Source organism: Atta colombica, unplaced genomic scaffold (genome assembly GCF_001594045.1).
Source record: "Atta colombica isolate Treedump-2 unplaced genomic scaffold, Acol1.0 scaffold202, whole genome shotgun sequence".
In the NCBI taxonomy this organism is placed as follows: Eukaryota; Metazoa; Arthropoda; class Insecta; order Hymenoptera; family Formicidae; genus Atta; species Atta colombica.
In genome coordinates this window covers 64,214-81,462 of record NW_017259297.1, presented here as the reverse complement: position 1 = coordinate 81,462, position 17,249 = coordinate 64,214, and the positions used below count along the sequence as shown (strand labels likewise).

The 17,249-nt window shown below is 28.2% G+C and overlaps 1 protein-coding gene across 1 annotated transcript in view; it reads left to right on the top strand.

Annotated features, from left to right (window-relative positions):
- LOC108687215 (hydrocephalus-inducing protein) overlaps nt 1–17,249 on the top strand; it is a 48,595-nt gene that overhangs the window by 19,055 nt on the left and 12,291 nt on the right. Inside the window, exons 6-14 of the mRNA XM_018192872.1 lie at nt 7,920–8,140; nt 14,259–14,480; nt 14,655–14,959; nt 15,149–15,308; nt 15,382–15,577; nt 15,648–15,881; nt 15,979–16,148; nt 16,219–16,423; nt 16,562–17,130. Of these exons, the coding sequence (XP_018048361.1) occupies nt 7,920–8,140; nt 14,259–14,480; nt 14,655–14,959; nt 15,149–15,308; nt 15,382–15,577; nt 15,648–15,881; nt 15,979–16,148; nt 16,219–16,423; nt 16,562–17,130 (2,282 nt within the window). The remainder of the gene's footprint in view (nt 1–7,919; nt 8,141–14,258; nt 14,481–14,654; nt 14,960–15,148; nt 15,309–15,381; nt 15,578–15,647; nt 15,882–15,978; nt 16,149–16,218; nt 16,424–16,561; nt 17,131–17,249) is intronic.

The window sequence follows — 17,249 nt, the reverse complement described above, 5'->3', positions numbered from 1 at the left end:
TACTAATGTTGATTCGTACTTACACAACAAAAGATTTTGTACATATATATATATATATATATTTGAAACATTTTTATTTGAAAAACAGTATTTATAAGACAATTGTATATTGTATTTTGCATTTCAGCGGAGCATATGGAAATATTTCGTATTTTGTGTTCAAGGCAGCATATAAAATTTTGTATTTCAGTCTTAATAACAATGAAAGTATTTATTTCGTATTTTGTATTTCAGTATAATAATGATGTCAAAATATTTTGTATTTTATATTTCAAATACTGATTGACAATCAATCTCATTATTTAAATTATAAGATATAAAAAAACTGATCATTTGATTTTAAATATTGGGAGTATAATTAGTTCGGTCCGTTTTTTTGTGTTCAAAAATGCATTTATTTCAAAACAAAATGAATGAACAGATCAATTAAAGTATTGTCCATCGCTGCCTACTATTTTTTCCCATCTCTCAGGCAATTTTCGAATTCTATCTCGAAAAAATGACTTGTTTTTGGAGGCGATCCAATTTTGGAGTCAATTTTCGATTTCTGCGAAAGAAGTGAACCGGATTTGCTGCATCCTTCGGAACAACCAGTAATCAGAAGGAGCAATGTCCGGAGAATATGGTGGATGCGGTAAAACATCCCATTTAAGCGTTTCCAAATATTTTTTTACGACTTTAGCGACATGAGGCCGAGCATTGTCATGAAAAAGAATAACTTTATCATGTCTTTGCTCGTATTCCGGCTGTTTTTATTGCAATGCACAGTTCAAACGAATCAATTGTAGCCGATACCGATCGCCCGTAATGGAATCGCCAGATTTCAGTAGCTCATAATAAACAAAACCCTTTTGATCTCATCAGATACAGAGCATGATCTTCGAACCGTGAATGTTCGACCGTGATATTGATGTTGAGATCGATGGCCTCGATTGACCGGGTTTAGCGTAGTATTTTTTCTTCTTGGAATTGTCGTAGAATATCCACTTCTCATCTCCAGTCACAATCCGATGCAAAAAATCTTTTCTCTGTTGTCCTTGAATCAGCTGTTCGCAAGTGAAAAATCGTCTTTCAATGTCTCTCGGTTTCAGTTCATAAGGCACCCAATTTCCTTGTTTTTGAATCATTCCCATGGCTCTCAATACTCTCGTACAGAAACGGCTTGTTGAGTTACCCCCAATGATTCTGCAAGCTCCTCTTGCGTTTGACTCTGATCTTCTTCGAGTAATGTCTCTAATTCATGATTTATCATGACTTTATTTGTTTAAAAGTTACTGATAAAAATGATCTAAATGATAATGAAAAATGAAATTGCAGGTTATATCATAAATAAAAGCGTCTTTTGATTCCCAAAATATTTATATCGTCTTAATATATTGTTAGAATAATGAAAACAGTAAAGAATGCACTTATAAATAATAATTAAAATATGTGTCTCATTGTGACTGATTCTTGAGATTTCGAAATACATATATGTTATAATATGCGTAGTCGCCTCTGGCGCGCACTAATAGAGCTCATTAATAGTTCCGCCGGCCGCTATTTCCGCAATACTGACTGTAGCACTGTGGACTTGTTGTGTAGCACGAATTATTCCTGATATTTCAAATACAATACAAAAGCAGTTGTAAGTTTGAAGTTTGCAAAATTTATATCATGCCATCCAGTAATAATAATTAGATAAATTATATTATATTTATATAATTATATAATATTTATGCTTTTGTCCGAACAAAAGTATAAATTAATATATATTCCATATATTAAATTAGATTAGATTATCAATATAATCATCTTTTGTTCTGAAAGTCTCGTATATATTATATAATAAATAATGTTTTTTTTAAGCTAATTTATAAATGTTTAGATATAAAGATTAATAATTAGGCTTGAATTAAACAATAAGTAAGAGGTAAAAAGAGCTAAGGAACATCGCTAGTTCTTAATTGTTAATATTTAATGTCTTGTAAAATATAATATTTAACCAACGTTTTCTTACATTAAAATCTTTGAATATTAATATCTAAACAAATCTAACATTACATGCTACATCTAAACATCCCTACCTTACATCATATATCAAATCTTATACTTTAATTAAAAATTGGTTTTCTCTAAGTAGACAATAATTTCCATGTTTCCTTCTGATAAATTGATTGCACAGCATCTTATAATTCGGTATCTTGTGATACAGTTCTCGTTTTCATCCGTTAACGATTTCTTTTTTAAAGAATTGTTTTGTTAAATTAATGAAAGTTGATGAACAGACTGATGAATATGCAGCTGTTGGCCGTTTATTATTAAAAATAATATCAAATTCGTTGACTCGGATGATCAATTATTTAGGATCAGGTGACAAATTTAAATTCGAAAATACAAAACTTTATGAAGTAATCAGCTGTAAATTGAAATTATCATAATTTACAAACTGTATTTATTGTATTGAATAATGTATATAAACTTATTAATTTTTATTAAACATATTTGCAACTTGACAATTTATGACAATGAAGTTCTTTTATCTCTTGTAGTTTCGTTATTCATAGATGTACCTATTGACTTAGTGATAGAAGGTATGGAGAGGAGATGGCATCTCATTGAAAGAAAGTATTCACAAAAAGGAATTTTTTAAAGCTTTAGAATTACCATAGTTTTCAATTCAATATTTTTTAATGACAAATTTTATAAACAGACCTATGGAGTACCGATAGATTTACTATTATCACCCATTGTATTGGATATAATTAAGATTTAGAAATGAAAGTTTTATCTTTCAATTTCACTATCCTTTTACGTGAAGTATGTAAAAGACATTGTGTTAACATATGATGCTTCACACATTGACACATTGATAAACATTTTAATTCATATCCCAAATTAAAATTACAATGGAAATGGGAGATAGGTTAAACTTCCTTAATGTTAGCTTAATCAGAAAGGGTAATTCTCATTCAATTGTTACCACATTTTCTGATCGCTTGAATTATTTTTCTAGACATTTCTTTATGCCAAAAAGTGGGAACAATTATTGGATTACTAGATACAATTCTTTCGTTATCTCACTCTATTTTCCATCAAGAAAACTTTGAACTAATAATTCAAATTCTTATAAACAATGGATACTCATTGAAACTCATTTTCACTGAAATCAAAAGAAGGTTGTCAAAAAAATTTAAATAAATAAACGACCAGATTAACACAAGAACTAACTTAAAGACAGAATGATGAAAAAATAGGAAAATTAATCACAAATTTTTCACAAATATATTTTATCCCATTTTAATCGGAAAAAATAAAAAAGTTTTTTAAAAAAGACTCCGTAATATGGCTACAAAGGGATTAGTAATCTTAAAAAATTCATTAGTCATAAAGACATTCATTCCAATCTATCTTGAACAGACGTTATATATAAAATTGATTGTCGAAACATCATATGTGAGTCAGGTAAATCAAACAGGTAGATGTTTGAAGACACACATTAATGAACATAGGAATCATATAAATTGGAATACAACACAACATTTTGTAATAATAACTGAAACAGAATTAATCATCAACATGAATTTGATTGGGAAAATATCAAGATATTAGATAAAGAAAAGATTCTTAATAAAAGATTACTATCGGAAATGATTCATATAAAGCAACAGAAACAGAATTTAAATTTACAAAATGATATTTATTCTTTAGATTCATTATATATGAATTTGTTTACGGAATTGTGATGTGCTTCTTCTCTTTTTTCTTTCCTTCATGTTCTTAATTTTATTTTTATTTCAATAATTATTTGCCTTTATTATTTTCATTCTTATTTCAACTCTAATCGCTGACACCACAAAAACGTTACGTCATGTGAAAATGATTACATATATAAGTTTAATAAAATTTAAAGACAAGTGATTTAATTTATTCTCTTTGTTCATTTTCCATTTTTCTTATGAATGACTAATGCCCATTTCCATCAATGTAGATAGATATAACTTTAATTTCGGTTCAATTTACTCTTTATCTTTTTCTAATCTTTAGAACTAAAAAAAGACGATGAATAAGTTAAACCGAGATTAAAGTTAATCTACGTTGATGGAAATGAATATAAATAGAAATCTGACAATTTAGTAAGCGAGGTGGCTTTGACTATTGATACAATGTATACAACATCGTTTTTATTTTATGTAAATTTTTATAATAATTTTATAAAAATTTTAATATTTATGATAATCATAATGTATATGACACCATTTTTTTTGTGTAAATTTTTATAATATCATTGTATAAAAATGTTTTCATGATATTCTTTTAACTATTTTTTATATAGCTATAAATTAGCATTTGGATAGAAAGAAACATGCGAGTTTATCGTGCTTCACCACTTTAAATGGACAATTGCACCTTTAATTACATTTTTTAATAGGTCTACTTACTGTAATTTAGAATTAGATTTCATATTGATAAGGATCTAAAAAGAAGGATTGAAATATTTATGAGTTCGTTATTGTTATTGTTATTCACGAGAATAAAAACATTTATGTGCACTCGAATAGCTGATTTTGGCTCTGATTAGTTTTTTTATATATTTTTTATATATTTTATTGATTAATTCGTTTGAGTCTCTTTTCATTGGTGGTTTGCTTAATAATTTTATTTTCTTATTTTTTTATTTTTATTTTATAAGTGCTATTTTAAACGCATTTCCAAAGAGCAATTCAACAAAAACGAAAAAAAATTCCAACGACCATTTTATACCAGTAATCAGCGAAAAGTTCGAACATTACATGAAACTTTATATATTTTATAATATATTATAGGACCATATATGTGTGATAAAACATAAACTATAGAAATCAAAGCCTTAAACGGTTTAGCTGGATTTTAATACTTGTATGATTCTTAATGAAAGAATGAATTTATATATTACGTATGTATATTACGTATGTAGTCCCCACAAACGCGCGCCGAAATAATTTTTCGATCTTAAAATGCTAACTCTACTAAACTACCACAGTAATATCACGAGTTAAATTGACTAACAATTTTTGATGCTTATTCGCATCTTCAAAACGATCTTAATAATGTTGAATATATTAAATAAATAAATAATATATTAAAATATTAATCCCGGCCGAGGTAATATTTTTCGCAATAAAAATTAATTATTTATAGATTTTAATATATTATTCAACATTATTAAGATCATATATTTTATTTTACAAACTCGGATTAAATTTGTATATTTCTGTTTCCTTTTTTAACAACGAATTTATTATTATAATTAGACTTATCTTTATGATATTATTATAATTAGACCCTTTTATGGTAATATTATTATAGATTCTTTTTAAATTTCTTTGTGATATTATAGACTCTTGTGAAACATGATGTGATATTACAATGATATGTCATGAAATTTTATTTTATTATGTCACAGACAAGTGCAATTCTTAAAATATAATTACATAAACAAAATAAAATTCAATTACGCTTTCTGTTTCCTTTTTGACAAGTAAATTATGTAAATTTTAGGTGAAACAATGCATTCAGTTTATTTTGCATCTATTGGAAATTTTCTTTATTGAAGTTGGATTATATTTTTATAAATTAAAGAAATAGTTCTATCTCAGAAAAAAAACTTTTAGCTGCAATCACAAAATATTTTGTTAAACGCAACAAATCACAAGGACATCAAAATAATGTCAAAAGGAGTAGGAAATGATTATAATACTCAATTGTTTATCATGATTTCATCATTTCTGTCAATTTGACATAATTTTGACATAATCGTATCGTAATCGTATTTTGACGCGTATCGTAAGGGTACTTATTTTTCTATATACACAGTTAAAAAGTCACCTAAAAATTATTATCATGTCAATAATTTGTCACGAAATCATCATCATTAAAAATGTATTGAATGACATCATTATGATTGTTCCTAAAATGATTTTTTCTTGGTGTCATTTTGATCTTATTATTTTGTGTTCTACCTGAGCATAATGCACTATGTAACCCAGGCATAATTATCTTTGAACAAGACTTTGTTTCAAAATGGAAAAATAAAAATGAGGAGAAATCTTTGAAGTTTATTATATTCGCTTTACCTTTGGCTGTACATATATTACATTAAAGCTCTATATATATTAAATTAATAAAATATATTTAAAAATGTAATCATAAAAATAAAATTTTTTAGAGTGTTCTTTTTCTCTCTCTTCTTCCTCTCATTAAGCACCTTATTTACTGATTAATTATTGAAGATTAATATTCTTATCTATGTTGCACACGTGCATGCATTCATGCGTGTATGTGAGCATGATCGATCGATTGGATAAAGCTATATATTTGCATTTATTAATTAGGAGTTTCAAATTGGGGAAATCTCTTAGAAATTTCGCATTTAAAAGAACATTACAGGAACATTTCAGATAAAGTTTTAATTAATGTAATTGCAGAAATATTATAATTGTAATATTTCAAAGAAGATAGTGATGATACACAATTAAGACATTAGAAGATCCCTATAACATAATTAAAACTTTTCGTGCTATCAGGGAATGTATAACAAGACATCTGCATATTTAAATACATTTACGTAAAATAATTCATGCAGTTACTGTCTTTTTTTTGTGATAAAAAACATAAGGATGGAATAATGCTCGCCAAAGTTGCAAACACCAAGTGAAACGCATTCATGCACAGAAATAACAATTTAGCTGAAATATCTAAACATTTGGCTGAAAACAGATCTGAAAATTTTGTAGGACTAATAAAATTCAAATAATTAAATAAGAATCTCAAGCATGATAAGCAATATTGTAAAAAGTTTTGACCTAGTAGTTTTAGTAATCAATCTGAGTATCCTAAGTAATTATTTTGAAAATTTAATATAATTATTTTCAGATCTGTATTTAGCTAAATTTTTAGATATTTCATGATTATGTTAAATTTAATTTACGTGTACCAAACGATCCACTAAATTTTTTGTATTAATTTAATAAGATGCATATATATAAAATAGTACAAAATATGTATAACACATATTATTTTAAAAATTAACACAGAAAATGTAACACTGATAGGTGTGGATATAATTGTGTGGATATAATATAAATAAATTATACAAATATATTTCTCTGTAAAATTAATATTTATAGCATATTTATTTACATGTTAATTAACACGTTTCAATAAAATTAACATTTACTATATATAAAATTAATACATTTTATTAATATTATTAGTATTTTATTAATATTATATTATTTTAGAATTTTTAATGTACGTTATTTTTATGTTTATTTTTATGTTATTATGTTGTTCACTTACTCATAAATTAAGAAATGTTAAATATCAATTTAATATAAAATATTTACATAACAGAATCATATAAATTAATATTCGAATATGTGTTACAAATTTTTAACACAAAGTTTTAACAAGAATTGACTTTAACATAAATACAAAATATTTTTTACTATACATATATAACATTAATGTGTAAAGAAACAAATAGCGTTTGCGTGAATTTTTTTTGACTTTTACAATTTTTGTTTGAAATATGACGAAATGTAATTAACCGTTCTTTGTTGACAGACTAGCGAACACTCGTTCATTCTTGCAAACACTGGTGCTGTCGACGTCGAATATACATGGCAGATAAACATGGATGAGCAGTATCCGGTGAGAACGATCGCAAATTATTCACGAGCTACATCAAGATCACGAAAGGACAATGTTCGATTTAAAGCTACTTCATTAACGTCTCAGGAACTATCTCATCAACGACATAATCCAAGTTTTGACAAGAGAGTAAAGTCAAATCGTCGACAGCTTCTGTCATCTCGAGGTAACTCAATTTCCGTACTGATTTATGAGGAAGAAAAACGGATCATATCCGAATCATTAAAAAATAAATGTCTACAGACAATTTTATCGAGGTTAAACCAACTGTTCGCTGTCCATCCGATCTCTTCAGCAGCAGTGCCGGATTGACGGAACGAAGTAGCGATAGCTGGTTAGAGAGCGACGATTTACCTTTTGAAATTTATCCCGAGAAGGGAATTTTACTCCCGGGTGAATCTGTGGAATGCATCTTGAGATTCTCTCCTATGGACGTGTTCGATTACAAAGCGTATCTTGCATGCAAGTACGATTACAATTTGTTTATTTGATTCAATTTAATCATTTAATTAGTAATTAAATCTTAGTAACATAATAAAACTTGTTCTAACTTGGCTCTGTAGAATACAAAGGGGCAAGAATGAGCATATTGATACACTAAAAATTGTTTAAAAAAATTTAGAAATCGATTACAAATCATCTTTGAGACTATTTTAAACCGACTTTTTGTAAAAAAAATCTTTTCTTTTTTACCTAAGGCTCAATTTTCAAATTTTTAATGTATTGATATGCGTATCGCTCATCCCTACAACAAGGAGCTTCTAGACTAGACAGGAGCGGAGCACTCATAGACTTTTATACATTAGACCGCTAATTTCCTTACAGTTAAAAGTTATATGGAAAAAATAGTTTTGCTTTGGACGTATCTAAAAATTTAGCTAAATTCAAATCTGAAAATAAATTTTGTTGCATTATCATAACAACTATGTAGAGAACACATGATTGCTAAAATGTCAAAATTTTGTCCTACAATTGCTCATTATGTATTATCTATTTAATTATTTTGAAGCTTCAAAATCATTATTAATCATTATTAAATCTATGTTCAGACTTGTTTTTATTACCTACTTAAATTTTTAGATATTTTATAATATTCTTTTCGAGTATGTACTATACAGGGTCCACTTAAATCAAACATTTTGAATATTTTATTTATCTTTGATGATACAAAAAAATGTTTCAAACGAATGGTTTCGAGGGGAACATATTTTGGTCATGTTTTTTTTTAGATGGAGGCGTCAAAAAAATATAAAAGTCATCTCTACTTTTTAAAATAAAATTGAATGATTTTTTTTACACAATATAATTTCTCTAATTATTTTGCATAAGTATTAAGGTAGTCAAAAAACCAATAGTTTACGAGATATTTTACACTTTATTCTGGCACATATTGATATAAATAAGCTATTAATTTTTTGATAATCATACTTTAATTCTTTTATGAATAGAATAATGAGATGAATCAGTGTGAATTAGTGTAAAGAAAACATATCATTGCTTAAAGCTTTTTAAAAAATATATAATGAATAATTTTTTTAATAAGTAACTATATGTTTTCTTTTCACCAACTGATTCATCTTATAATAAAGAATCTGTTCGTAAAAGTATTAAGGTACGATTATCAAAAAATTAATAGTTTACAAGTTATTTAACATTTTATGTTAATATATGTCAGAATAAAATATCTTGTCAACTATTGATTTTTTTATATTACCATTTTAATACTTTTATATGCAGAATAATTAGCGAAATCATATTATTAAAAAAAAAATCATACAATTCCATTTAAAAAAGAGGTAACCTTCATATCTTTTTAACGCCTTCACCTAAAAAAAACCAACATGATCAAAATACGTTCCGCCCTTCCACTTTCATTTTTTTATATCATCAAAAGTAAGTGAGATATTTCAGATGGTCGATTTAAGTAGACCATCCTATATATGCGTAAAGGAGATATGTATACTGCTATTGGCCGATGATGTAACAATAGAATAAACCACCATGGATCACGGATCATCGATCCATGTATGGATCATCGATTACCATGGTTTTACATAATCTAGAATGTTTAAATTAATACTACTGGTACAATATTGTTATTCCGTTGCCCATACTTTTTCTAGATGGCAATGATTAAATTCCATTGTATCGAAAAACATCGATCATTAATGATTTTCGTGATGCAATAGTAATTTTTTAACGACATAAAAATGTTTTAATATTGTTTTTGTAGTAGAAGATACATGTATGAAGATAAAGTACAAGTTTCTGCATCTTTTCTCAATTTATTATGTTACAAGTAATAATCTATATTTATTTTTATAATAATTTTTAATTTATTAATAATATTTATTTTTTACAGTTTTTTTCTATTAAATATATAATTAAATGTATAATTGGAGTACCATATATTTATGGGCCATACATTCATGATAAAACGAGACAATACAGAAAATATATGTACTAAAAGAGCAGTTTATATTTCTAAGCAATTAATTTTATTTTATCGTAATAAATTTTTTAGCTTGTATAAATGATTATTTTTCATTTGTTTTCTTATAACTTTCTATTTTATTATTTTATTATTATATTATTTAATAATTGTTAATTGTAATTTTATTGTATTAGTGACTATGCTAAGGATGTGCAAATTAATTGAAAATACTTTCCAATTTTTGTCACTTTTATTTCTTACATAATCCTATTATTTTGTGTGTTATTTATGGTATGGAGCGCCATAGATTATTTCTTTAAAAATGTTTTATTTTTTTCTTAAAAACTAATAAATATTTAACTAAGTTCACTTATTAAATTTTAAAATGCATTATGCATTATATTTAATTATTAAAAAAAATGATACAAAAATTTTTATATTCAGATATAAGAGATTTAAGAGTTTAGGTTTTTGTGTGATGCCCGATCTCCTCTATACATAAATAACATAAACATATTATGTTAATACTGGAATAGGGTAACTATCTCTATTAATGTGTCTTTTAGCCAATTTGTTTATTACTGAATTAATTGTTAAATATTGTAGCTTTAATTTTATCTGCTTGCAATTAATATTTTTCAACTATTTCTTTTTCTTATATTGTCACTTTTTTAATTTAAAAAATATTAATACTTCATAATGTTTTTGACAAAAATAAAAAACATGTTTTTGTCCCTATTAGTGAGTTTTTCCGGCAGCAATAGCCCTATTAATGTACCCCCAATTTGTGCCTATCCGCAGTTGACTCATTTTAACATATAGTTACTAAAACAGATAATAAATTTCAGCTAATTATTTAAGCTTCAATACAGAGCACATTAATAGAGACAGTTTAAAGCGACATATAGGGTTGTCCGGAAAGTTCGTGCCACAAAAGATTTAAATTTAAATGAAATTAAATGAAATTAAAAATTTAAATCTTCTGTGTTTCAATTTTCTTTCAAAATCGGCACGAACTTTCCGGACAACACAATATTACTGGATTCCAGAACTCAATAAAATAACTGATGTGACTTATTTAAAATAAAAAATATATTGGGAGTAAATTAGTTCGGTCCATTTCCCTAAAGATAGCTCTAGCTTGTGAATGTGACAGCTGATTTTGGAGGTTTCAGAGAGGTTAAACATCTGCTAATAATATTTTGCTAATAATTTATCGCTTTGAGTTTCATACAAAAACCTTGATTTTTACTGTATTTGAAATGTCGAATTTTGTATTAACCAAGCAGCATTTGCGGGAGATTTTGATTTTCTGCTTTAATTGGAAGAAAAGTGCGGCTGAAGCCTATCGAATGCTTGTCGAAGTTTATGGTGACACTGCTCCAACTGATAAATCATGTAGGGAATGATTTTGACGTTTCAAGGATTCAGCGTTGAAAACAAGCCTCGATCTGGACAATCAAAAATATTCGAAGACAAAGAATTAGAGGCACTCGAAGAAAATCAGAATCAAACACAAGAGAAGCTTGCAGAATCATTGGAGGTAACTCAACAAGCTGTTTCTGTAGGATTGAGAGCCATGGGAATGATTCAAAAACAAGGAAACTGGGTGCCTTATGAACTGAAACCGAGAGACGTTGAAAGGCGATTCTTCACTTGCAAACAGCTGATTCAAAGACAACAGAGAAAAGGTTTTTTGTGACTGGAGATGAGAAGTAGATATTCTACGACAATCCCAAGAAGAAAAAATACTATGCTAAGCCCGGTCAATCGTTGTCATCGACCTCAACATCAATCATCACGGCCGAACATTCATTCGAAGATCATGCTCTGTATCTGATGGGACCAAAAGGGTCTTGTTTACTATGAGCTGCTGAAACCTGGCGATTTCATTACGATCGGTACGACTACAATTGATTCATTTGAGCCGTGCATTGCGAGAAAAACAACCGGAAACGAGCAAAGATATGATAAAGACATGATAAAGTTATTCTTCTTCATGACAACGCTCGCTCGTAAAAAAATATTTGGAAACGCTCAAATGGAATGTTTTACCGCTATATTCTCCTTCTGATTGCTGGTTGTTCCGAAGGATACAACAAGTCACCGGTTCACTTCTTTCGCAGAAATCGAAAATTGGCTCCAAAATTGGATCGTCTCCAAAGAGTCATTTTTTCGAAAATTGCCTGAGAGATGGGAAAAAGTAGTAGGCAGCGATGGACAATACTTTAATTGATCTATTCATTCATTTTGTTTTGAAATAAATGCACAAAAAAACGGACCGAACTAATTTGTACTCCCAATAAAATAAGATAATAATCCAGTACTCCCAATAAAATAAATAATCCAGAAACTTATTTAAAGTATAAAATCGTGGGAGTCGGTAAAATCATTGATACGATTTATTTGAAATAAAAATATAAAATAGGTTCCAAAAACTGATTTAAAATATTAAACAAAAATAGGTCACGAGAAATTATTTAAAATATAAGAAGGGCCTTAAAATGCATTTATTTATTTAAAATAAAGAATAACTTTTATTTAAAATATAAAAATAACTTGTTTTTTATTTTAAATAAGTTTTTGAAAACTATTTCTTATTTTAAATAAAAAATAGATTTCGAAAAACTTATTTAAAATATAAAGTAAGAAATATGTATTTTAAATAAACGTTTCAAATAAAAAACATTTTTTAATGATTTTGTTTATTTGAATATATAAATGTATATTTTTAAATATAATGTTCCAGTTTTTTTATAACTACAGTCTATAATTAATACTTAATAATATTAATTCTTTGCGAACTAGGTGAAAATTCAACATGGATCATATGTGGGTATACCTCATACTTCATACGTGCTTTATTTCGTCATAAACTATAATTTAATAATTATAATTACTCACTGTCATTTTCACTGACAGATCGACAACATAACTGATACAATTTATTTAAAATATAAAATATAAAATAAGTTCCAAAAACTTATTTAAAATATTAAATAAGAAATAAGTCAGAAGAAGTTATTTTAAATACTAAATAATTGTTTAATTTTTTCTTTATTTAAAATATATATTTTAAATAAATTTATTTGAAATAAAATCGAGCCCTGCTGGATTCACATAAATTCCTCATATCTTTCGAAAAATATTTAAAATACACTTATACTTAAAAAATAAAATATTATATTCGGTATCGTATACAGTACATTAATAATTTAACTTAAAAAAAATATTTTTTCTTATTATTCGCTAGCTTTCTTTATGATTTATCGAAATACAAAAGCACACTAATAGGGACAGGCACAGTAATTGGGATCCTATGTTAAAACGTTCAACACAAACGATTAACAAGAATGTGAGTGAACATTGTGGTTTTAAATACAAATACATAATCTTTTATCGTTTATTTTTTATCGTGTATATGGTGTTTCTCTTGCTATGAATTTTACACATACTTTTCAGAGTCATGTATTTGAGCAAATTAACCGTTTAGTGCATAGTATAAATATTTGAAGCGTTTTTATGCTCAGTAGGTCCACAGAAAGTGCATCACTGGGAGGGGGGGGGGAAGGGACGTCCACGCTTACCGGATATATAAGATATACAAGTAAAGTGCTCCACGCGTCTTCTGCCCTTCTTCTTAGAATTCTCAAGTTAAGACTATCCTTTTCTTTAATTATTTTATTCGATTGTTTTATTTAATATTTAATGTATATCTAGATCTTTTAATATGCATAATTATTTTATATTAAATATACAAATGGGATGGTGCGCGCCGGATATATATTCTTATCTCATCTATCGAACATATTTCAATAATAAAGATATTTCCAAAAATCAAAATAAAATAAATATATCCAGATTTTTTTATTATAAATAAATCCTTTAATATGCATAGTTATGTATTAAATATAAGTGGGAGAGTACGCACACAGATACCGAATATAATATATTCTTGTCTCTATCGAATATGTTTCAATAATAAAAGATAAGATATTTTCAAAAATCGAAATAAAAGAAATATATAAGCTACAACTTACTGGTAGAGTCACGATGTGAGATATCCGTTTATTCAACGGGAGAGATTTATTGTATCCATAAATTCTTGGCATTGCCTGTATACGTGCGTTTCCGTTTGTCCGGTAAACAGAATGGAGAATCTCGAGCTACCAGAGTTGATTATTCCCATCATCGGAAGAAGTTTGTTGCCATACTGTCACTTCGACATATCGGAAAGTGACTATCTGTCCAGCGGTAGACGCGACATGAAACTGCCTGGACCCATCGGTTATCAACCGGATGATAATTCTCTTCCGGAGGGCACGAGAGTGATTGAGCTCGACGTGATCGGAATCAGCGGGTCTCATTTAAAGTAAATGTTATGGGCATTTTTCAGCAAAGATACAATGTAACACAGTGAATTATTATATCCTTATTGCACATTAATATTAAACAAAGATGGGATAATTCACTAAAATATTGTGTTTTTGTTGAAAAATGTCTAATCAAAGAAGCACAAATACAAATACGTTATCACAAATTTCAGAAAATTCCGAATGATAAATCCGACATCAGATGATTATCATTTTATCTGGGAAGATCGTACTCATCACGTCGAAGACGAGATTCCAAAATTTCATTGTGCACTTCCGGAAGGAATCGCTGAGAGAGGAAAACAAGTCGACTTCGCATTTACGTTTCTCGCAGAGAATATCGGCACTTTCGAATCTTTTTGGTTGTTCCGCGTTGAAAAATATAATCTGGAGTATCTCTTTTTATTCGTCGCGACGGTCAGAGAACCATCGATTTGTTGTCTTCGTGTCCATTTAAAAATGAGGCCAACCGTAATAGGTTAGATGAAGATACTAATAGAAAAATATACTTTTTAAATTCTTTGGAGTGGAATCTTACTTATTTTGAAAAAGAATGGCTTAATTTTCAATCTTTAAGAGTGATATTTTATTTTTCAAAGAGATTCACTTCAAAAGTTTTAGAGAGTTCCATACAATTAATATATATTAATATTTGTATTTTCTATAGGCGTCAATGTGCGAGAATCGATAAGCATCATCAATAAAGAGAAATTTCAGATTCCCTTTCAGATCACGCGAGACTCTTTATATTCTGAAGGATGTCTTCAATATTTGAAAATAACGCCCATAAATGGCATTTTGCCTGCAAAAGGCGAACAAATATTTTGGTAAACATAGAACAAGCAAGAGTTTTGAACATAAATTTTTTAGATGTTAATTAAATACTTTTTATTTATGTAGGATCGAATATCAGCCTACACTTGTTGGCGAATTTCAATTTTCTGTAAAATGCATTATAAAAGGAATGAAGACACCATTGACTATATTTATTACAACGATAACATACGATATTATTGTTTCGGTTACATATGTCGATCAGAACAGCCAGATAGTTCAATTAAATCAAGATAAAGAGAATATTATTGATTGTGGAAAAGTGCGTGTATAATAATTTGTTTTAACATTAAAAATAAATTTTGACAACATTAAGCATTTTTAATTTTTAGTTATTGTTAAAAGCGCCCATTACTATCGTGTTTGAAATAATAAACTCGAGCAAAATGACGCTTTATTATTCTTGGGATCTTGGAATGACATCAGAAATAATTAGCAGAAATATATACACGATTGTAATGCCTCAAAAGCAGGACCATGTGCTTAGCAAATCACGTTCCATCTGTTCTCTCATTGTTACAGCATTACAAAAGACGATGATAAAGAATCATCCTATTCTCTTGAAGGTAGCTTTATCGTTTAGCTGTCAATATTGCTGTCAATATGTTTTATGAGAAATATAAACGTAAACTTTGCAAATCTGTATCCCTTTTCTTTATTCAGATTTCCAGAGGGCCGACCTATCGTCTAATCTTAAAAGCGACGGCAAACAAACCAATTTTAGAGTTTAGTTTTAATTATTACGACTTTGGACCTTGCTATATTCGAGATGTTTCTGCGACTCCTTATCACGTCGATTTACGCATTACGAATTCAGATGATGTTTCGTACATGTAAGTTGATTTAACGTACTTATAGAAAATTAAAACATTAATTTTCGAACGAAACAATTCATTTTCTCAGACTGGAGTGCAAGTTTGAAGAGAAACCACACATCTCTGTAAATCTGGACGCTCTTTCAGAGAAAATAGTCGCTCGATCAAGTATTATAATTCCGATAATATTTCGACCTTTGGAACAGGTGCACTATCACGATGATTTACATTTTATAATCAATTCGACGATCGAAAAAAAAATTACTATAACTGGCGAGGGAATTATATATAAGGTAATGAAAAATTAAGCCAATATAGATTATGTCATTCGTTAACAGCTCATTAAATATTTGACGTCATCGTAGTCAATGTAAAAATTTATTGTAAATTTTATCCGCAGAATTATTTTTACTTGTACTCTGTTATGACAGATTCGTTTAGTAAATCCATGCGACAAATCGGTGAATCTTGGTAGCCTACTGATTAACAAAACAACAAGCAGAAAAGTGCCAGTGATCAATGATGGACGTGCTGCACTCGAATTAAAGTTCGATCTCATAAAGAATCTACCTGGATATGATCTATTTCATGAAAGAATTCAAAATTGTCCATTGATCAATCAGGAGAACTCCAAAATGGATCGCACTCAAGCTTCGATAACTGAAATAAAACGTTCGAATACTCTTGACGAAACTCTTCAGATGGAACCTAATTTGTCTCAAGTTCTGGAGATCGAGCCGGCAGAATCAATCGTACTTCAGCCAGGGAAAATCGCGAATATTGTCGTAAAATACAAACCTATTCACAGGATGCACCCTTTTGTCGTTAAGGTGGCTTTTCAAACCAATTCTACGATCCAACCGTTATTTATTTTGCGCGGAAGCTGTATAGGCGCGGAATTCCATTTGAACAGGACTTATGTGCCTTTCGGTATCGTTGTTCAAGGTTGTCTTAGCGAAGCAAAGATAATGTTATTGAATACGGGAGATATTGGTACCAGGTTAGTACCATAAATAAAAAATAAATAATGAATATAAGATTTTATATTAATCTGAAAAATCAAAAGATTTTGAAAAGTCTTTTGAAGTTACATAAAGTTCTTAAAAATATGTTCTTTTT